This window comes from Myxine glutinosa, chromosome 1 (genome assembly GCF_964187855.1).
Source record: "Myxine glutinosa chromosome 1, kmMyxGlut1.1, whole genome shotgun sequence".
NCBI classification, from domain to species: domain Eukaryota; kingdom Metazoa; phylum Chordata; class Myxini; order Myxiniformes; family Myxinidae; genus Myxine; species Myxine glutinosa.
In genome coordinates, this window is record NC_136261.1 from 351,687,140 (window position 1) to 351,709,714 (window position 22,575).

General features: G+C 53.1%; 1 protein-coding gene across 4 annotated transcripts in view; it reads right to left on the reverse strand.

Annotated features, from left to right (window-relative positions):
• Positions 1–11,745: 11,745 nt before the first annotated feature.
• Positions 11,746–22,575, reverse strand: part of LOC137413529 (caveolin-3-like) — a 47,424-nt gene continuing 36,594 nt past the window's right edge. For 3 of the 4 annotated variants that reach the window (XM_078769929.1, XM_078769928.1, XM_078769930.1), the window contains 2 exons: positions 19,039–19,197; positions 11,753–12,708 (listed from right to left, as the gene is read on the reverse strand). In XM_078769929.1, coding sequence (XP_078626055.1) covers positions 12,367–12,708; positions 19,039–19,140 — 444 coding nt within the window. In that variant the 5' untranslated portion in view covers positions 19,141–19,197 and the 3' untranslated portion in view covers positions 11,753–12,366. Of the gene's footprint in view, positions 12,709–19,038; positions 19,198–22,575 lie in introns of all 4 variants that reach the window. The other variant, XM_068098954.2, reaches the window with a different exon arrangement.

The following is a 22,575-nucleotide window of genomic DNA, read 5'->3' on the forward strand; positions in this document are numbered from 1 at the left end:
TTGCCGGCGGTTGGATCCATCCGGCATTCGGTGCAGGGAAGGGGGTTCGCTCAGGCCGAGATCCCAAGGTCCACCTCGGTGCGGAGCCTTTCGGTCTCCCGCCTGATGACCCGATCTCGCCCTGCCGGAACCCCTCAACCACAAGGGGTCGCCGTCCCGACCCTTCTTACCGGGCCACCCGTTCCGCCTAGCGGAGCACGGACGCGGCCGTTCAGAGCGCGGCCCGGCGTGGATCGCGTACGGCGGTTCTTTCGAAACCGCCGTGGTTACGATCCCCGTTGGTTCCCACGGCACACGAAGCCCGGCACGAACCGAGGGCTCGCTTCGGCTACAGGTCGATCTAACCGCTAACCCGGTTAACGTCGATGCTCCACTTGCATGCTCACACCCCGCATTCCGTTCCTTGCTCACACATCCAGCTGTCTCCATGCTCTCCGTCATTGCACCTTCTCTTACACACATCCCAGGTACACTCATAGACTTCATCACACACCTGACCACCGCACACCTTGGCACACACTCATCATTCATACACCTCACCAACACACCTCTTCGCACCCCCTCCTCGGTCACATTCACTGTGACAACCACGGGTGTGCTCTCCTCCGCACACCCAATCACGTGCTCCACTACCAACTCAAGCGTGCATTCCCACACGCGCTCGACCATTCCAGGTGTGCATCCTTTCATTCCAGGTGTACATCCTTCCATTCCAGGTGTGCATCCTCTCTCACCTGCTACAACCAACTCGTGCTCCGTGTCACTCTCACTACTTTCACCACCACAATCGGTCGCGCATTCACCCTTACTCTTGACAGCGCACTCTGTAATCATGCACTCCTCTGTTGCACACCTTTTTCGCGCATACTCTTGCGCACACTCTCCCGTTACACCCTCCGTAACACTCACCACAGGTGTGCATTCTTCCGTTACCTCCCCTGTAACACTCTCCATCACGCGCTTCCATGTGCCCCCCCACACACGCGCTACGACCCACTCACTCTCGACAGCACACTCACTCCTCGGCGCGCACTTTTTCCTCACACACCCCATAGTCGGACATCCTCGCACACCTCCTCCTTCACACTCTGTACTTGTCGCACACCTTACCAGCGGCCTCTCACGAACACCCGGGTCTACACCAACACCCAAGCCGACTGAATCTCCCCTCACACCATATACATTTCTGAGTATATCGCCACTCACCTCGTCACGTCGTCTTCGCACCTCTTCCACCACCTGCAAGCTCTTTATTTGGGTAGTGAGCACATTATCATGATTTGAACACAGACCTTGCACATATTCCATCACCTCCTCCTTTATCTCCCTCTTAGTTTCCCTCTGTCTCTTCTTAATTTCACTCACCCCCTCTTCCACTTCCTCTAACTTTTTCTTCACCTCTTTCATTTCCCGGTGCGCCCCCTCAATTTCTTCCTCTAAGGCCACCTTAGTCGTCTCTATGTGCGTCCTCACCTCCCGTTCTTTCGTCTCCATTGCCTCCGTTACCTCGTCCAACCTCTTTGTCAACCCCTCATGTACCATCCGACATTCCCTCTTTGTCGCTATGAGTTCGTTCTTTATCTCCTTCTGCGTCGCCTTTAACCCCCCTATGATTGCAGTGTTCTTTTCCACCTGCTCCACTAATTTCTTTTGTCCCACCGTCAGCTGCTCTACTCCCCTCGTCAGATCTTCTATGCCCCCCTGTAACCTAGCCGTACTATTTCTCACCTCTTTCTCCATACGCTCCTCCCCTCGCTTTACCTCCTCGCGTACCCCCGAGACCTCCTTGCCCACACCTCGTCTGATCTCCGCCCCCATTTCTCCCATCTCCTTGGTAGAGGCTGCCCTCATCTGCTCCAAATCATTCCTTTGGGCATCCAATTTAGTTTCTAACCCGATTTTCACCTCCTCTATTTGATCTCCCATCTGTTTAATTTCCCGGGCGGATTGCTCCCCTATTTCCCTCAATTTGCCTTCCATAGTGTTTTCTAACCCCGTTAACCCATTCTTCACCCCTTTCATCCCGTTGTCTAACCCCTCAAATTTGTTGTCTATACCCTCGAATTTACTGTCTAAACCCTCAATTTTACTGTCTAAACCCTCAAATTTGCTGTCTAAACCCTCAATTTTACTGTCTAAACCCTCAAATTTGCTGTCTAAACGTTCACTGGTACCCCTTGCTTCGTCCCTCATTCTGTTTTCCAAACCTCCGATTTGGTTCCCCATTTCTGCCCACGATTTGTCCATCTTTTCATCTATTTCTTTACTTTGCACCACGAAGCATGCCCTGATTTGCGCCATAAAGAGGTCCAATTTCCCCAGCGCCACGGACTCGGCTGCCGCAGCGCCGCCATTTTGTGCCTCTGCAACCACGTGCGCGAGGGCGCCATCTTGCGCACCTGATATACCCCCTTAACCACATCCTCATTGCTCTCCTCCTCCATTTCTCCCACATACATTTCCCTGGGGTCCTGGGTCGACTCTAACCCTTCTATCTCCCCCACCGGCACCCGATCGCCTTGACCATCCATGGCACGATTTTAAATTTAGGATGTTATAAAATAAAATTTTGGGCCACTCGTAATTTGAGCGCGCTAAGCGTGCTTCAGGTCCGAATCCGACACTCCTGACACCAATTGTTACGGAACCCAATGTCGGCCTCTGCTCCCCTTATCGAGGGGGGGATTAACCCCCTCGTCTATGACTGGCCGACGTGGTCCCTGACGCTGCACAGCTCCCTCCGGAAAGGCAGGTGCGCAACCCCGTTCGCGTCCGCGGACAGATGTTAATTGCCGAGCGGTTTAGCAACCGCGGCACGAACCATTTAACTGAAACTAAACCCGATACTTAAATGTTGGCCAAAATCGCGCCACAGGTATTCAATGAGGGAAAAGACAAGGACGAAACGGATGTGAAAAAGAAGAAGAAGAAGACAAAAGTAAGAAGAACAAATATGATTTATTACTATTATTTACAAGTCAAAAAGAAACCAAGGAAGGAGGAAGAATAAGAAAATAAAGACAGAAAGAAGCAAGGAGGCACAGTGCAAATATTAGCTTACCTATTGCAGTCTTAAACCCAGGGACAAGACAAAAGACAGACTACAAGCACACTTACACGGGGGATGATGACAGGAATGGCAGGAGGTGGATGGCTGGAGGGAGAGGAAGGTTCAGCTGGACGCTGGCTGGAGCTTGATCCCACACGGGACGTCGGGCTGGACCTCGACGGCCACCGATGCCACCGCAATCTGGTTCCCGCGTAGCAGCGGGTCGAAGCTGCGTGGTCTCAAAGCTGCGTGGTGGATTCAAAGCTGCGTGGTGGATTCAAAGCTCATCTCTCGTATCTCATCTGAGGTGGGGGCGTCCTGCCGCGGGTTATATTGACCACACCCCCGAACCTTCGCGAACCTCCCCGAGCGTTCTCTCCCCGCCCTCTCAAGCCAAACCCCTTTTACTTGGTTGGTTGTTCGGGGCTGGCTCACTCCTCCCCTCTATGACGAGGTGGAGACACGCCTTTCTTCTCCGAGATTACCTCGTGGCTAATGGAGTCTTGCGGCAAAGAACACAACCCCAAAGCAGCAGCGGCGAGCCGCCTTGCTGGCAGGTTTTCGGAGGCCATGGGGATATTTCAGGGGATCCTACCTTATTTCCTCTATTTGTTACGGAACCCAATGTCGGCCTCTGCTCCCCTTATCGAGGGGGGGATTAACCCCCTCGTCTATGACTGTAGATTTCAGGGGATCCTAACTGTGACCCCGAGCGTTCTCTCCCCGCCCTCTCAAGCCAAACCCCTTTTACTTGGTTGGTTGTTCGGGGCTGGCTCACTCCTCCCCTCTATGACGAGGTGGAGACACGCCTTTCTTCTCCGAGATTACCTCGTGGCTAATGGAGTCTTGCGGCAAAGAACACAACCCCAAAGCAGCAGCGGCGAGCCGCCTTGCTGGCAGGTTTTCGGAGGCCATGGGGATATTTCAGGGGATCCTACCTTATTTCAATTTGATGCAATGCAGTGTCAACTAGTGGGAACAGAGCCTTCAACTACATAGAATGAGAAGATAACTATTTAAGAGGGTATATGATTGGCTACGTGTATGTATATGGAGTAACTAAGGATGACCTTTGACCTTTACACACCAACACGAGGGTGATATTTACAACAATTCTCATGACACAACAATAAAAAAGAACACAGGATTCTCAAATCCGCAACAATATGTATGTATTTCCCCATATACACCATACGCAGTCTGCCGCTTTCACCTCCTATACTTTAGTAAATGATTCACTGATATGATATTTTGCACCCGGGAGAGCAGGTATTTACATGTATTGCATAAGATTGTAAGGACATCTTGAAAAGAGAATGGTATATGCAAAGACAGGTATTTTGGCACCAAACCAAGCACCCAAATGTTCCCAGGATCATTTCATACATATTGTCGTGTGATTCCCCAGGTGAACACCGTAGGGATCACGGATAGCCAAAGCAAGCTTTTAACTCCGAAGGCGATGATCAAATGCGGATTTTACTATATATGCGCGGGAGGAAGAAAGAGAAGAAGAGGAAGCTGAAGAGCTTACCTTCACGGATCCCACCGGCAGTCCTCAAATCTGAAAGGAAAATAACTCGCACGAAAACGGATTTAAAATGTACAAAAAGAAACAGGTTTATTTAAAACGGAATGCCGATAACAAAAAACGCGACGGTAACTAAATTTCCTTTATGGAGCGCTCCCGCACACAGACTTATAAACACAGACGAAGGGAAATATGAAAATAAAATAAAAACGTGTGGTTTAATTGTGCACTTATCTCTGATCAGCTTGTGGGGTCTCATCAGAATTTCATCAAGGCCCCGTGTGCGCAGTCCGGACCCGGTGGTGTTCTTGGTGGGAAAAATGCCATAGTTCGCTCGCTCGCGCACTGGCAGGCCTCACCGGGTGTCTCGCTCACCCCGGCCTCGTCACGCTGTAGCGCTCGTCCACGCGTTGTCTCTGCCTGTCAACTGCAGCTCTCAATGCCCAGATGCCAGATGAACAGGAGAATGGCGTGACAATTCTGGCACACAACCGCTTTTGCTGGTAAAGCTGCCTGTGACGGGAAAGCAGACAAAAAGGATCCAAAGAGAGGAGAGAAGAGAGGACAAAATGCCGGCCGGAGAGTTCTTTTATTGGCCGTCTCGTGACGTCATCGGCCCTCTCCACCAATGCCCGCGCCTCGCAGGTCACCACTACCTTGTCCAGCTCTCCACCTATCAGCGCACAGTCCGCCTCTGATGTCATCGGTGGTCCTTGCCAATCGGCGCTTCTTGCTCCTGCCTTCCTGTTGGTCAACTCCCGCTCAATAGCGAGTTGCTTCTTGCTCTGCCCTGGCCAATCACGGCTCCTCGGGGCATGTCTTCGGCCTGCATGTCTTCCGTGGTGATGTAGCTGGTGCGTCCAAAGGGCCGTGCTCAGAACGGGCTTCCGGTTGGTTTTATTATTTATTATGGTTTAATTAATGGGCATTTCCTGCGCTAGTGTCTATGGTGGTGCCATAAGGGACAAAGGATAAATTGCCAAGGGTAAGACGTACAAGGGATAATTGTCCCCCGTCGCACCGCGGAGCGAAAAGAACTATAGTTTTCCCCTCCGTCCGTGTGTGCGTGCGTGCGTAAGCGAAGGACCGAATTCTAATTTGGTGTGTGGGTGCAACTAGGCATATGGAAGAACCCTATTGAAAATTAGGTTGCCACGTCAAAATCCAAGATGGCCGCCGCCATGTATGTCTGGACCTTGTGAGCGGAATATCTTGAAAAATAAGCGAGGTACCAATGTCTACTCTGGTGTGTGGGTGTATCGAGGCATAAGGAAGAACGCTATTGAAAATAGGGTCACCACGTCAAAATCCAAGATGGCCGCCGCCATGTATGTCTGGACCTTGTGAGCGGAATATCTTGAAAAATAAGCGAAGTACCAATGTCTACTCTGGTGTGTGGGTGTATCTAGGCATAAGGAAGAACGCTATTGAAAATCGGGTCGCCACGTCAAAATCCAAGATGGCCGCCACCATATATATGTCTGAACCTTGTGAGCGAAATATCTTGAAAAATAAACGAACTACTAACTTCTAATCTGGTGTGTGGGTGTATCTACGCATAAGGAAGAACACTATTGACAAGTGGGTCGCCACGTCAAAATCCAAGATGGCCGCCTTGCGTCTTCCACTTTGTCAACTCACATCACTTCACAGACGGGGGACCTAGGCATAACGCTTGTTTATCCTTAATCTCTAAGCTAAATAACATGCCCTGCCCCCTTGTGACTGGGACGGGGATACACCTTAATCCGACATCCGGGCTAAACAGGCCCTCTACTTATTACATGGTGGTGGTTCTTCTTCTTCATGACAGTCAGAGCATGATATCTACACAAATCTACATGACTACATATTGATGAAAAGGTACCCTACCCCACCGACATAACAATATATATTAATGTATATATATGTTTGTATGTCTGCTCTTCACCCATTGGTTGGACAGCTGACATGATGCCACCCACAATTGTAACCTGAAATACTTAACCCAAAGTAACCAGAGGACCCAAAAGACCCAGAATACCCAAAAGACCCTGAAGACCCAAAATACACAGAGGACCCAAAATGCCAAAAAGACCCTGAGGACCCAAAAGACAAACGACCCTGAGGACTCAAAAAACCCACAAGTCCCCGAAGACCCTTAAATACCCCAAAGACCCAGATGACCCAAAATACCCCAAAGACCCAAACGACCATGACAACCCAAAAGGCCCCGAATACCATTAAATAACCCAAAGACCCGGTGAATCCAAAAGCCCAGAGGACCCAAAAGACCACGAAAACCCAAAATACCCTGAGGACCCTTTAGTCCTCTTTTACCTTTAAGACCCTCGAGATGCCTTCACCCTTCAGACCTTTTATACCATTTAGACCTTTATACCCATTAAGTCCCTTTAGACCCCTTGGACCATTTAGACCCCTTTAAACCATTGAGACAGATTAGACCAGCTTGGACCCTTGACCACTTAGAGCTTTACACCACTTGGATCTTTTTTTATTACAAATAAATAATATTGTGGCGGACACGAAAGCCCGCTGGCATGGTGACATCATTCCGTGCACCAAGTGGGCAGCGGCCACGCCCGAGGGGTAGGCGTGGCCTCAGGATATACACTGGGCGCGCAGCCCGGAGCGCGCCAGTGCTACAGTGACCTCTTGAAAATAAACTCTTTTGTTTAACCGCGTTGTCCGCTTCCTCCTTGGTAGCAAGTAAGCGCGCATAGCACCGCGCTTTAATTGGTGACCTCCGACGTTCTGGTCAGCCGTCGCTGACCACCCGACATGGCAACCAACGCGGTAGCAATGAAGCTCCCCAAGTTCTGGGAAGCTCAAGCGGAGATCTGGTTCCTGCAGGCCGAAGCCCAGTTCAGACTTCGACGCATCACGGCGGACGAGACACGCTACTGCCACGTGGTCGTCTCCCTCGGGGCCGGCGTGGCCGCCCGCGTCGTGTCGGTCCTGAGGAACCCACCGGCCCACGACAGGTACGGGGAGATCAAGCGTCTCCTCCTCGCCACGTTCGGCCTCACCGTGGACGCACGGGCCGATCGCCTCTTGGACCTCCCCGAGCTCGGTGACACGTGACCGTCGGTCCGAATGGACCATATGCTGTTGCTCATGGGCGACGAAACCCCGAACGCTCTATTCCGGGCGTTATTTCGACGCCAGCTGCCAGCACGAGTCCGCCCTGCGTTGGCCGGTTCCGCGACAACGGAACCTCGTGCGTTCGCGGCCGAGGCCGACAAGTACTACGTGGCTTTGGACACGCGGGCGAGTTTCGGTGCGGCCGTAGCGGCTCCCGAGCCCGAACCTCCTGCGGGTGCCCACCCCTGCTCCGAGGGGCGCCTCGTGGCGGCCGCCACGCCCCGCCCACCACCACCGCTGAAACCGCGGCCTCCTGCTTCGCCGCAAACCTGGTGCCATTTCCACGCTAGGTTCGGCCACGAGGCTCGGCAATGTCGCCTGCCGTGCTCATTCGGCAGGTAGGGAAACGCCCGGGCCGGCCCTCGGTAGTGGCACTGAGCGCCGGCCGATTAAACAGCCTCCTATACATAACGGACACCTTATCCAGGTGCCGTTACCTGTGTGACACAGAAGCGCAGGTGAGTGTCGTTCCCGCCGGTACGTCCGACAAGCAGTCCGCGGGCCGGGGCCCCGCGCTGCTTGCTGCCAACGGTACGTCCATTCGCACGTACGGAAAACGCTGCCTTTCTCTGCGGTTCGGAGGGCAGGTTTTCCGGTGGTCGTTCGTCACTGCCGACGTGCCTATGGCACTGCTCGGCGTGGACTTCCTCTGTGCCAATGACCTGTTGGTCGACGTCAAGCACAGAAGGCTTGTCCAGGCTGAGACGTTCAGCTCGCTCGCGTGCGCACTGCCCGCCTCGTTGAGCAGCTCACTGAGTGGCTCATCGAGCGGCTCGCCGAGCGGCTTGCTGAGCGGTTCCATTCCGGCCAGGTTCATCTTCACGCTTCCGACAGTGAACGAATTCACCCGCCTCCTCGCGGGTTTCCCGGCCCTCACGAGGCCCACCTTCTCGGCGGGGACCGTCAAGCACGGGGTGGAACATCAAATCCCCACCGCCGGGCCACCGGTCTACGCCCGGGCACGCCGCCTCGAGCCGACGAAGCTCGCGGTAGCCAAAGCGGCGTTTGCTATGCTGGAGCGGCTCGGCATCGTGCGGCGCTCCGAGAGCACGTGGGCATCGCCGCTCCACATCGTGCCCAAGCCCGGCGGGGGATGGCGACCGTGCGGGGACTACCGCCGTCTCAACGACGCCACCACCCTCGATCGCTACCCCGTCCCCCATATTCAGGACTTTTCCGCCCGCTTGGCGAATATGTCCTTCTTCTCGAAGGTGGACCTCATACGCGGTTACCACCAGGTACCCGTCAGGCCGGAGGACATCCTGAAGACGGCTATCATCACGCCGTTCGTTCTTTTCGAATTTCATCGGATGCCCTTCGGTTTGAAGAATGCGCTCAGGTGTTCCAGCGCCTCATGGACAGCGTCTTGCGCGACTTGGATTTTGTGTACGTATACCTGGACGACATCCTCGTCGCCAGCGCGTCCCGCGAAGAGCACCTACACCATCTCCGCACGCTCTTCGAACGTCTGGGCCAGCACGGCCTGATCGTGAACCCCGCCAAGTGCCAGTTCGGTGTCGCCGAAATCGACTTTTTGGGGCACCGCGTCACCAGGCACGGGGCCGTCCCCCTACCGGCCAAGGTGGAGGTGGTGAAGGGGTTTCCGCGCCCCCGCACGATCAAGGGGCTCCAGGAGTTCCTGGGCATGGTAAACTTTTACCACCGTTTCCTGCCCCGCATCGCCCAGCTCCTGCGCCCCCTGCACGAGGCCCTCCGGGGGAACCCGGGCAAAGGTGACGTCACCTGGACCGAGCAGATGGACGCGGCATTCGTGGGCGCGAAGCTCGCCTTGGCTAACGCCACCATGCTAGCGCACCCGGCGCCTGATGCAACGATCGCCCTCACCACCGACGCCTCGGACTACGCGGTGGGCGTGGTGCACGAGCAATGGGTGCGTGGAGCTTGGCAACCGCTGGCGTTCTTCAGCCGGTAGCTTCGCGCGCCCGAACGCCGGTACAGTACCTTCGACCGCGAGTTGCTCGGGCTCCACCTGGCGGTCAGGCACTTCCGCCATCTGCTCGAGGGCCATGCGTTCACGGCCTTCGTCGACCACAAGCCACTGGTGTTCACGATGGGCAAGGTCGCCGAGCCGTCGTCGGCCCGGCAGCAGCGTCACCTCTCGGCCGTGTCCGAATATAATACGGACATCCGGCACGTCGCGGGGAAGGACAACCCGGTGGTGGATTGCCTTTCCCGGTCCGTTGCCCATGCGGTCCACCTCGGCATCGACTATGCCCGGATGGCGGCGGACCAGACCACCGACCCCGACGTCCAGGCCTTGCGAACCGCCGTTACGGGCCTCCGCGTCACCGAGGTGCCGTTCAACGGTGCGGGCACGGCCCTCTGGTGCGACGTCTCCCTCGGGCGGCCTCGCCCCATCGTGCCTGTGGGCTGGCAGCGCCGGATTTTCGACTCCATCCACGGCCTGTCCCACCCGGGCACGAGGGCCTCCCAGAGGTTGATCGCCGAAAAGTTTGTCTGGCATGGCCTCCGGAAGGCCGTCCGCGGCTGGGCCAGGACGTGCCTCGCGTGCCAGCCCGCGAAGGTGCACCGACACACCCAGGCCCCATTGGCCCCGTTTGCGGTGCCGGAACGTCGGTTTGACCACGTTCACGTGGACCTGGTGGGAGCTCTGCCCCCCTCGCGGGGTTCCACCCATGTCCTGACCATGATGGACCGCACCACCCGGTGGCCGGAGGCCATGCCTTTGGCGTCAACGACGGCGGCAGACGTCGCGCAGGCGTTCATCGCCACCTGGGTCGCCCGGTTCGGCGCCCCCTCGGACATCTCGGCCGACCGCGGCCCCCAGTTCACCTCGGAGCTCTGGGGGGCGGTCGCGCGGGGGCTCGGGTCCAGCTGCACCGCACCACGGCCTACCACCCCCAGGCTAACGGCCTGTGCGAGCGGTTCCACCGCTCGTTGAAGGCCACGCTACGGGCCACCCTCCGCGACGGCGGCTGGGTCGACAGGCTCCCCTGGGTCCTGCTGGGCCCAAGGAGGACCTGCGCGCATCCGCGGCGGAGTTGGTCTTTGGACAACCGCTGCGGGTGCCGGGCGAGTTCCTCCCCGACCCCACGGCACCTTGGTCCGCCACGCAGGAGCGCTCCGCGCTGCAGGAGACCGCCCGGAGGTTCGCCCCGGTGCCGATGGCGCACCACGGGCACCCACCCACGCACGTCGCCCCGGAGCTTCGCACTGCGGAGTATGTCTTCGTCCGGCACGACGCCCACCGGACACCACTGCGGCCCCCGTAAGACGGGCCTTTCCGCGTGCTGGAGACCGGGGTGAAATTCTTCACCTTGGACATCGGCGGTACTCCCGACTGCGTCTCGGTGGATCGACTCAAGCCGGCCCACCTCGACGTGGACCACCCACCGCTGGTGGCTCGGCCCCCGCATCGGGGCCGCCCCCCGGCGGGCGGACCCCCAGCACCGCCGGCACGCCGCCGCCCGGTCCGGCACCCATCCCGGGTACAGCCGGGGGCATCCCAGCTGGCATCCCTGCACCCCGGACGCCGCCGATCGCCAGAGGGCGCTTCGGCCGGGTCATCCGTTTGCCCCGCAAACTTGCCCTCCAGGTGCGCGGGAATTCTGGGGGGGTGCGTGTGGCGGACACGAAAGCCCACTGGCGTGGTGACATCATTCCATGCACCAAGTGGGCGGCGGCCACGCCCGAGGGGTAGGCGTGGCCTCAGGATATACACTGGGCGCGCAGCCCGGAGCGTGTCAGTGCTACAATGACCTCTTGAGAATAAAGACTCTTTTGTTTAACCGCGTTGTCCGCTTCCTCCTTGGTAGCAAGTAAGCGCGCGTAGCACCGCGCTTTAATATCACCAATATTACAAATAAATTTGTACAAAAGAAATGTTTGTATTATGATTGGTGTAAATCAGGACAACACAGTAAGTAACTCGCGTACAGTCATTATCCTCAGTTAATACAAGCCTTTGCCTCTAGCGACGTGTGGCGAGGCGAGCGCAGTGAGGCAATCCATGCTAATAATATAATAAGAAGAATCGACAAACAATTAAAAACTGGACTTTTAATATGGACTCAAACAAGGATACTATTTAACATTCCATGTCAAACTCCTGCAATGTATTCTTGAGGTTTATGTGTTGTGCAAGTTTTAAAATAGGTTGTACACATGAAGCAAATGTAGATGTGGGTATGGCACAGTTATGGTGGGCCAAAGGGCCAATTTATCAGTCTGGCTTTACTTATATTGTCCGACCTGTTTTGACCGATACACGGACGAGTGGTTCTTTGTCAGTCGCACTGCCTGGGCCGAGGACCTGGGACAATATTAGCCAGGCTTGCCTGTAAAAGGCTCTGGGCAGATGGTTTTAAAAATAGAAGACATTTCATGCAAGCATGCAGACCAAAAACAAACCTTCAGTATAATTACAACTTACAAGTGTTTTACGATATGAAACTGACAGATTACAAAGGAACTATTGAAAGTTTTCCTTTTTGAGCTGCTTGACATTTACCCATGCACCTGTAACAGGACCAAAATGGCCACTTTCATTTGGAATAAGGTAAAGCCACATAGGGCATGTTTTTTCATTGCATAACTTTTCCAGAAAGCACTCTGCATTCTTACTGCATTGGACAAGTTGTATCAGAGTGAAGGGCCACCACTAGACCTCCTTGCGTAAAGCGACCCGAATGCCTCCGCACAACTTCCCCACAGCCTCAAAAAGTGGATCACAGAAAGTACGAATGCAAAGCGAGTACGACTGGCTCAGGCACTGGATCTCAATGAGGTATGCTTTGAGGCACGGGACGACTGCCCAGATGTGGAAACAGGACACGCAAGCGAAGCAGAATCCCCAAAGGAAGGCACACGGAATTCCGCATATGGTGGATAGGATGCGGTAACACCAGTACTTGGTGATGGTGAAAGTGGTAAAGCTGCCTTTCCACACACTGTCCAGTGTGTGCGTGCCATCTGGTTCGGCAATCACGTCTTCAAAGTCCACCTGGGCACAGAGACAACGCAAAGTAGTTCCAGCAAAGCATGACAGACGATTGGGGGCAACAGGCAGACCTCAATATTTTACCAGAATTTGATGTATACATAGTATGGAGCCAGCTATAAACTGTGCATTCATCAATGTGGGTGCCGCCCCCTGGATGGACGTCAAACTGGACGTCCCGTCTGCCGGCATTAGTTGGCGAATGTTGAAGACCCACACCATCCTTTGCGAAAAGAAGCTATCACGCGCACCCCGGCAAATTCAAAATTCCTGCCCTAACTTCTCCTGGGGAGGCAACATCAAACCACCCAGCATAACTCCTGCCAAGAAACTGCTTCAGGAGTACTGAACCTGCCTTCGGGAAGAACACCAGACTACATTGCATGTACATGCTAAATGGAGATGAGGAAGGAAGGAGAAATGGAATGTGAGAGCAAAAGGAGTGTTTGAGGAAGGCGTTCTCCTACCCCCAAAAAACACCAACAGGTGGTTGCGTAAAGCAGCTCGTACCTCCTTTTCACAATGCTTCACCTTGTATACGGACATTACTCACTTATAGGATGGTCTCAGAAGTCAGAACATTTATCGGTCCTCAAGGGAAGTATCAGTTAGGCTGACAACTGCATATTATGGCCTGGCATGGTCAGTGAGTGCTATTTCCATAACGACATCATTGCTAGTGCTATTTTACTACTGACCTCACCCCACATAAAACAACTGCGTAGCTCGACTGCTCAGCATACAGGCCTGGATGGGTTGTTGGCTGCGCGGTCGCCATACGAATCCGCAATTGGATGCGTGAGCAGACGAGGTCTTGATTCACTTTCTGACCGAAAGTAACATCTGGTTCCTTATCATATGACGGGGCTTGGTGTCTGCTGACGATGTTGATATTGAATCCTGTTGCGCTGAGGATTTTATTAATTTGGTGTTTTTCTAACAGAGATACTATACCATCACCAAAGTGGTCCATAACACGGATTTAAGTTTAGATATGACAGGTACTGTATTGCATCTTAGAACATGTGAGTCCCTACATGCCTACGTACTTCCTGCACAAATAGACCATATTTGTGTTTTGTGTAGCTTTTAGCACTTTTACACCCTTTATTAAAGAGCTGTGGATAGTGATAGGTCGTCTCATGTTTGTGCACCGCTGGGAGATGGTGTTGTAACTTTTAGTGTCTAGGAGTGTCTCGTCCTTTTCTCTCCCAGTATTTAACTGGGTATGAGCTGGGCGAGAGGGAAGCACTATGTCCACGCAGTGGTGCGCTTGCCCATTTCAACCTCCCCTCACTCTGGGGAATAGTAAGATCAGCTCCGCCCTCCCATGACTGCCCATGATTGGTGGCGAGCAAGATGATGTGCAATTGGACCATGGTGCTTAGTGTCCCGAGTACCAATTGGTTCAGGGTTGGCACCATCTGATTGGGTTGTGATGCTGTCGCTAGGTGTGGGGACGCCCTGTGATTGGTGAGGAGGGCTGACATCTACACCTCAGTGACAGGGGAAGTGGAAGGGTCGGATAGTGGGTGGGTGTAGAAGGGGCAGATGGGTGGGAGGTGGAGAAGGGGCAGATGGGTGGGAGGTGGAAAGGGGCAGATGAGTGGAAGGTGGAAAATGGGTGTGAGGTGGAAAGGGGCAGATGAATGGAAGGTGGAAAATGGGCGGATGGGTCTGAGGTGGAGAAGGGGTGGATGAATGGAAGGTGGAAAATGGGTGGAAGGGTGTGAGGTGGAGAAGGAGCGGATGAATGGAAGGTGGAAAATGGACGGATGGGTGTGAGGTGGAGAAGGGGCAGATGAGTGGAAGGTGGAAAATGAGCGGATGGGTCGGAGGTGGAGAAGGGGCGGATGGGTGTGAGGTGGAGAAGGGGCAGATGAATGGACGGTGGAAAATGGATGGATGGGTGTGAGGTGGAGAAGGGGCAGATGAGTGGAAGGTGGAAAATGAGCAGATGGGTCTGAGGTGCAGAAGGGGTGGATGGATGTGAGGTGGAGAAGGGGCAGATGGTTGGGGGGGGGAGGAGGGCGGTGGATAAGAGATGGATGGAGAGGAGGGGGTGCTCGTGGCTTTGAGAGAGAAGGGAGAAGCAGGGGTAGCCATTCAGAGAGAGAAGTAGGATCAGACAGTCAGAGAAAGACATTAGAGAGGAACACTCTCCTGTTGGCTGCCTGGCTGGAGGAGCTCCCATAAAGTTCTCCTGGAAGAACCACTGCTGCTCATACGACCTAGGACATTCTTTCCTGCCTGTGCATTCTCAATCTTACCCGCTTTTTATGTGAATGCTCGTTTTGCCTGTGGAGCCATAGTTTTGGTTTACTTTTCCTGTACTGTTAAGTGTTTTTTATCCCCATCCTTTTTGAAAAAAAAAAAACGGAAGGATATTGTAATCGGCTCCATGTGTCCGTCCGTCTGTCTGCCTGTCTGTCTGTTCGTCCGTTACGCTATCTCCTCCTAAACGGTTGGGTAGAAATTCACCAAACTTGGTCGTTATGATCACCATTTGGCACTAAGGTGTAAGAGCTGTCTCGTTTTTGGCGTCGCCCCTTGGGGCGGGGTCAAAAGGGCAAGTTCCACAAAATGCAATTCCGAGCACATTTTAAAACATTTTAAATGAAACTTTGTATATGCAATCAACATTTGGGGATGCATGAAATATATAACAATATGTTGGGATTTGACCTCTGGATCATGCCCCAGGGGGTGGGAATTTGGGGTCACAGGGATTGAAATGTAAATTTAAACTCGATCAATTGGTGGGTCATTCCTGGTGGAACTTTTTGCCATCTTTCAACTTTGTTTTTGGTGGAAATCATGGGGGATTTACGATGGTGTGCCATGGACTACGCTTGTCGTCATCCGCGATTGCCTTTATTGTTTTTTCTTGTGCTTTTATTAAATTTTGTATTTATTTCCCGAAGGCCCACATGCAGGTATGCCTGCCATGCTTCCTGAACACAAACCTTTTTGGCTTGTTTTATTAGCCCTAGTGGTTTGAATTTGGCTAATTACCATAATGAATATCTGGCATATTGTCAGATGACAATCTACAAGGTTGTACAATCCGCTCAGCACCACTTCATTAAATTTCACATGTGGATAGGGTCTCACATAAATCTCTGGTTCTGGGTCTGAGCTTACTGAAAACATTGGCTTTTACCTCCTTCATTGAAGCTCATCAAAGTTAAGAATTCCACACCAGATCTGTCTTGTTTTTCTCTTGTCATTTCATCCCTGTGTTGATTGTATTAGCCCGTCCCCTGCACAGCAGGAGACGGACAGGGTTTTGTAATCACTTCTGTGTGTGTATCTGTCTGTCTCTCTGTTTGGGTGTGTGTGTGTCTGTATGTGTGTGTGTCTGTCCTGGCCGTAACTTTTTACCATTTGAGTTTTGTCATCACATTTTCACCAAAGCTTTACAATTACGTATATACAATTACGATTTTGAATTCGTAATTGTGTTCACCCAACTGTACGAAACTTCACATCAGGATTTAAATATTTGTTTTCGTCACGAATGTTGTTAAAAGTTTATTTTTTATATTAATGTTATTTAATTTGTGATTGGAGTTATGCTGTTTGGAATGAAAAAAGAGATATTGAGTTCAAGTGAATGACGAAATGCGGTGACGGTTTCTACTTTCTAAACGTGAATTCACGGATCACCATATCCAGATTCGCCATTAACTGTGTATGGAACAAACGTACCTGTTTGTTTGCGAACAGGTACGTTTTTCATGGAAGTCCTTCACGAACTTGATGTCCATGTCTGGCGTGCGACTGAAGGTGCTGCAGGAATGTGGAATTTATTGGTTTCCCGCTTTAGCATTCGCCTTTCTGCGTTGTCTGTTTGCTTCTGGCCTCCCGCCCATGCTTAGCACGGATACCTCACTAGTTATGATAATACGGAGAAGGCAAATTCATAATTTGGCCAAAAGGTCAAAGGTCAGCATCACATGAAATCGTCAATTTTCATCCGATTGATGTGAAATTTTATGAATTTGCGTATTGTGTCACTGAATTGTTCACTAATCAAAAGGTAGGAGTAGATTGTTTTTTTAAATTTTATTAAAAGGTCAAATTCATTTTTTTCTTGATATCGATGAAACCATTTATTACATCTGAAATGTATTTGTTGAGACAGCATTATCTTCGAAATTTATATAATGAGTGTTCCTTATAATATGGGTACACTAACTCACTGAGCAGCTGAAGTAATGCTGATCAAAGGAAGTTTGTTGAAGCACAGAGATGTCTGTTACGAAGTTGAATACTGCCAAAATACTTGGTTCCAATGTAATGCACTGGCCATTCAGCAAGGTTGTTCAAAGTGCGGAGGGAAGATAGCTAGCACTCCAACCTACATCAGTACTCCCACGTACGTTTAGCAATGCTAATTGGTGAACCAACCCAAACATGGATTTTATCCATGCTACCAACGCATATACTTGGGAAGGCAATGGCAAACCACCCAGTATAACCCTTGACAAGAAACTGCTTCGGCAGCACCAATGCTCTTTAACAGTGTATGGTACATCAGAATCAGAACGAACACATAACTTGGTGTATTATTTATGATATATTTCTTGGCATCATTCATGTCCACAAGCAAAATGCAAATGTGATAGCCAGCCCTCCCACCCACTCCCAATCTCCAAATTCTGGTCAGAAACAGGTGGTAGTTGAGTAATTGTTTTTTTTTTTTTTAAGTTCAGACAACCATTTCTATCCTGCTTTCTTTGCCTCATTTGGGAATTGTTTATGCAGTCATTGCTTTTAAAGTTAATATTCTTAAGAGGAAGAAAAGGGATTTCTCAGTTTGTTGAGGACCATTGTTCCCTGACCTGGAAAAAACTGAGTTGATCCTATTTTTGAACTTACTAGGTTTTGCCTCTTCATTTAGTCCAATAAAAGAGAACAAAACTTTTCTGACTTAGTAGATTTCATTCTTTTTGGCATCTGACAAAAACTTTTAGCAAGTTGGCCAACAGTAAGTATCTGATCAGGAAAAGCCGAGTAAGTCATTATGCAACCATATACAAACAAAGGAAAAAAAAATTGTCCCATATGCACTGGAAACATTGTCCCATATGTTCAGCTAACAAACCTAAACGAATTATCTTGTTCCCATCACCCTAATCCCAAAGGTCCATTGACTTTTCTGAATATTTCAAATTCCAGTGGAGAGCACTTACTAGGTTTTTCCAGCTCAGGGGAGCATTGTAGCCAATTATCCTTTTTGTTAAGACTAGGGCATGCCCGTACTATATATATATCTAAAATTATATCCCCCCCCCCTCTATTTACATGAAATGGTTTGGTCCATTCGCAAAGCCAAAGCGAACGGCTTGCGAGTACGGTGACAATCCCCCCCTCTATTTACATGAAATGGTTTGGTCCAAAGCGAACGGCTTGCGAGTACGGTGACAATCCCCCCCCTCTATTTACATGAAATGGTTTGGTCCAAAGCGAACGGCTTGCGAGTACGGTGACAATCCCCCCCCTCTATTTACATGAAATGGTTTGGTCCAAAGCGAACGGCTTGCGGAGTTTGGTAAAGAAATCGCCATAGCGTGCACAAACGCGCAGGAAAGCGAAAGAATCGCAAATTAGTTTTAATTAGTTTTAAAACATAGTTTAACGCCAACATAGCGGCAACATAGTTTGCCAACGTGAAATAAATGAATACGCTCTCAAATGTGCCGTCCGAGGCAGAGTCTGTTCGCCACGTTCGGCACACGTGATAGCTCGCTGCTCTCTGATTGGTTGAATCGTTTTTTGGACATAGCTCGGTAACTACTTCTCCGATTAATATGAAACCTTGAAAAGGCACATCCTCGGGTCCCCAGCAATATACCTGGCAAGTTTCAAGTATATCGGACCCGTGGTTGTCGAGAAACAGCGGTCACAGACAAACATACAGACATACACACAGAGATTACTGGAATTATAGATAGATGGATTATACTGACGTTCCTCAGGTACATGATTCATGATGTCTCCAAGTAGGACAAGATCGAGCTGCAACCAGTAAATAACTACAAGCCAAGAAAATTCATTACACTGTCTATTATGTATTTGGTGTAATTCACAAATTTCCTGCTTTGGCATAAATGCGGCTCATTCTCAAAGCAACCCCAGTTTATTTGGGGTTGTTGCCATTTCAGCAAAAATTTTAAACATTTTCCACCAGTAGGGGGTGGCTTGAGGTTTTATCTCGGTTCAGCCTTGGTCATGGTACACAGTGGTAAGTGAGCATCAGTCAGAAACATGACATATGATGCTAACACACGAGTGGAGATAAATAATTTGATAATGCTTCAAACATACCTTTACCAAGTCATCATTGATCTGTCGAGGATCACGATTGGTCAGATCAATCTCTTTAATCTGCAGCTGCTTCTTGCTTGGTTTCAGCTTGTCCGTTGCCATGGGAATAACTCGAACTTTGTGAGGTTGATCTGACTCGCTGTCCGAGTCTATACTCACCTTGTGAACACAACAAGCACAGTTACTTAATAGGCATGGAATAAAAAATGGGAAACTGGGAAAAGGGACAATAGTTACTCTCGTTAGGCAGGGCTGCGTACATCCGTTGAGCTGTTTGACCTCCACATTCCTGCTTATATGTTTAGTATGCTGAATGTCTCAACAATAAGGTTCCCTGCTGATGGTATAGCGAGTAATTTCAAAATAAAACTGTCTGGTATGCTTTCCAAAAGGACCAAGGTTAAATTGAGGTATGGCATGTGATAGTCATGGTGATGGGCCACATATGTGTTATATCTGCAAACATGAATGAACTTAAGGTTTTTGTGTGAACAGGATCTGATCCTCAAATCCAAATCCAGATTTAGATTATCTTACTATAATTCACCAAATGTCCGTCCGTCTGTCTGTCTGTCTGTCTGTCCGTCTGTCCGTTCGAAGGTACCGTAAAAACTGCTGAACCGATCGCAACGATATTTTGGGTGGGTAATCCTGGGATCTCCAGGAGTAAAATAGGCTATTTAGTTTTTCCAATTTCAGCATTGGTCTCCAGCATTCTCAGGTTTGGACTCCCGCATAACATTCGCGTTCGCATGACGTTCATTGTTCTCTTTGTGACGATGTTGTTTTCACGGGTGCACGCACAAACGGCTGCACCGATCGCTGCACAGCTGCACCTGCTGCAATCAGGGCACGGGTTGAATCCCTGCTTGAGAGAATTCTAACCCATTTCAACTGAAGGAAACACGTATCGGGAGTACATACGACATAGCGATTGTGAACACGATTATCGATCACGATTCACGATCACGATCATCACGATCATAGTGTATCGATCACTGTGGGACATTTGGTGAATTATAGTAATAAAGCGCGGCATTACGCGCGCTGCTTGTGAGCAAGGACGAAGCGGACAAGCGGTAACATATAAACGTCTTTATTGTAAGACTACACTGTAACACTGTACCGCTCCGGGCTGGGCGCCCAGTGTATATCATGAGGCCACGCCTACCCCTCGGACGTGGCCACCGCCCACTTGGTGCGTGGAATGATGTCACCACGCCAGTGGGCTTTTGTGTCCGCCACACGCGCCCCCCCAGAATTCCCGCGCACCTGGAGGGCCAGTTTGCGGGGCAGACGAATGACCCGGCCGAAGCGCCCCCTGGCGATCGGCGGCGTCCGGGGTGCAGGGATGCCAGGTGGGATGCCCCTGGCTGCTCCTGGGATGGGTGCAGGACCGGGGGGCGGCGTGGCGGCGGGGCTGGGCGGTGCCGGGGGTCCGCCCGCAGGAGGGCGGCCCCGACATGGGGGTCGGGCTACTGGCGGTGGATGGTCCACATCGAGGTGGGCCGGCTTGAGGCGGTCTACCGAAACGCGGTCAGGAGTACCGCCGATGTCCAGGGTGAAGTGCTTCGCCCCGGTCTCCAGCACGCGGAAAGGCCCGTCGTACGGGGGCCGCAGTGGTGTCCGATGGGCATCGTGGCGGACGAAGACGTACTCCGCCGTGTGAAGCTCCGGGGCGACGTGCGTCGGTGGGTGCCCGTGGCATGCCGTTGGCACCGGGGCGAACCTCTGGGCGGTCTCTTGCAGAGCGGAGCGCTGCTGTGCCGCGGACCATGGTGCCGTGGAGTCGGGGAGGAACTCGCCCGGCACCCGCAGCGGTTGCCCGAAGACCAACTCCGCCGCGGATGCGCGCAGGTCCTCCTTGGGCGCCGTCCGGAGGCCCAGCAGGACCCAGGGGAGCCTGTCGACCCAGCCGCCATCGCGGAGGGTGGCCCGGAGCGCGGCCTTCAATGAGCGGTGAAATCGCTCACACAGGCCGTTAGCCTGGGGGTGGTAGGCCGTGGTTCGGTGCAGCCGGACCCCGAGCCCCTGCGCAACCGCCCCCCAGAGCTCCGAGGTGAACTGGGGGCCGCGGTCGGATGAGATGTCTGAGGGGGCGCCGAACCGGGCGACCCAGGTGGCGATGAAAGCCTGCGCGACATCGGCCGCCGTTGTCGACGCCAAGGGCACGGCCTCCGGCCACCGGGTGGTGCGGTCCACCATGGTGAGGACGTGGGTGAAACCCCGCGAGGGGGGCAGAGGTCCCACCAGGTCCACGTGGACGTGGTCAAACCGGCGTTCCGGCACCGTGAACGGGGCCAACGGGGCCTGGGTGTGCCGGTGCACCTTGGCGCGCTGGCACGCGAGGCATGTCCTGGCCCAGCCGCGGACGGCCTTCCGGAGGCCATGCCAGACGAACTTGTCGGCGATCAGCCTTCGGGAGGCCCTCGCGCCCGGGTGGGACAGGCCGTGGATGGCGTCAAACACCTGGCGCTGCCAGCCCGCGGGCACAATGGGGCGAGGACGCCCGAGGGAGACGTCGCACAAGAGGGCCGCGCCCGCGCCGTCGAACGGCACCTCGGTGACGCGGAGGCCCGTGACGGCGGTCCGCAAGGCCTGGACGTCGGGGTCAGCGGCCTGGTCCGCTGCCATCCGGGCATAGTCGATGCCGAGGTGGACTGCGTGGGCGACGGCCCGGGAAAGGCAATCCGCCACCGGGTTGTCCTTCCCCGCGACGTGCTGGATGTCCGTCGTGTACTCGGACACGGCCGAGAGGTGACGCTGCTGCCGGGCCGACCACGGCTCGGTGACCTTGCCCATCGCGAAGATCAGCGGCTTGTGGTCGACGAAGGCAGTGAACGCCCGGCCCTCGAGCAGATGGCGGAAGTGCCTGACCGCCAAGTGAAGTCCGAGCAACTCGCGGTCGAAGGTACTGTCACGGCGTTCGGGCGGGCGAAGCTGCCGGCTAAAGAACGCCAGCGGTTGCCAAGCTCCACGCACCCATTGCTCGTGCACCGCGCCCACCGCGTAGTCCGAGGCATCGGTGGTGAGGGCGATCGGTGCATCGGGCGCCGGGTGCGCGAGCATGGTGGCGTTAGCCAAGGCGAGCTTCGCGCCCGTGAACGCCGTGTCCATCTGCTCGGTCCAGGTAACGTCGCCTTTGCCCGGCTTACCTCGGAGAGCTTCGTGCAGGGGGCGCAGGAGCTGGGCGATACGGGGCAGGAACCGATGGTAAAAGTTCACCATGCCCAGGAACTCCTGCAGCCCTCTGATCGTGCGGGGGCGCGGAAACCCCTTCACCGCCTCCACCTTGGCCGGCAGGGGGACGGCTCCGTGCCTGGTGACACGGTGCCCCAGAAAATCGATTGTGGCGGCGCCGAACCGGCACTTTGCGGGGTTCACAATCAGGCCATGCTGGCCCAGGCGTTCGAAGAGCGTGCGGAGGTGGCGTAGGTGCTCTTCGCGGGACGCGCTGGCGACGAGGATATCGTCCAGGTAGACGTAGACAAAATCCAAGTCGCGCAGGACGCTGTCCATCAGTCGCTGGAACGCCTG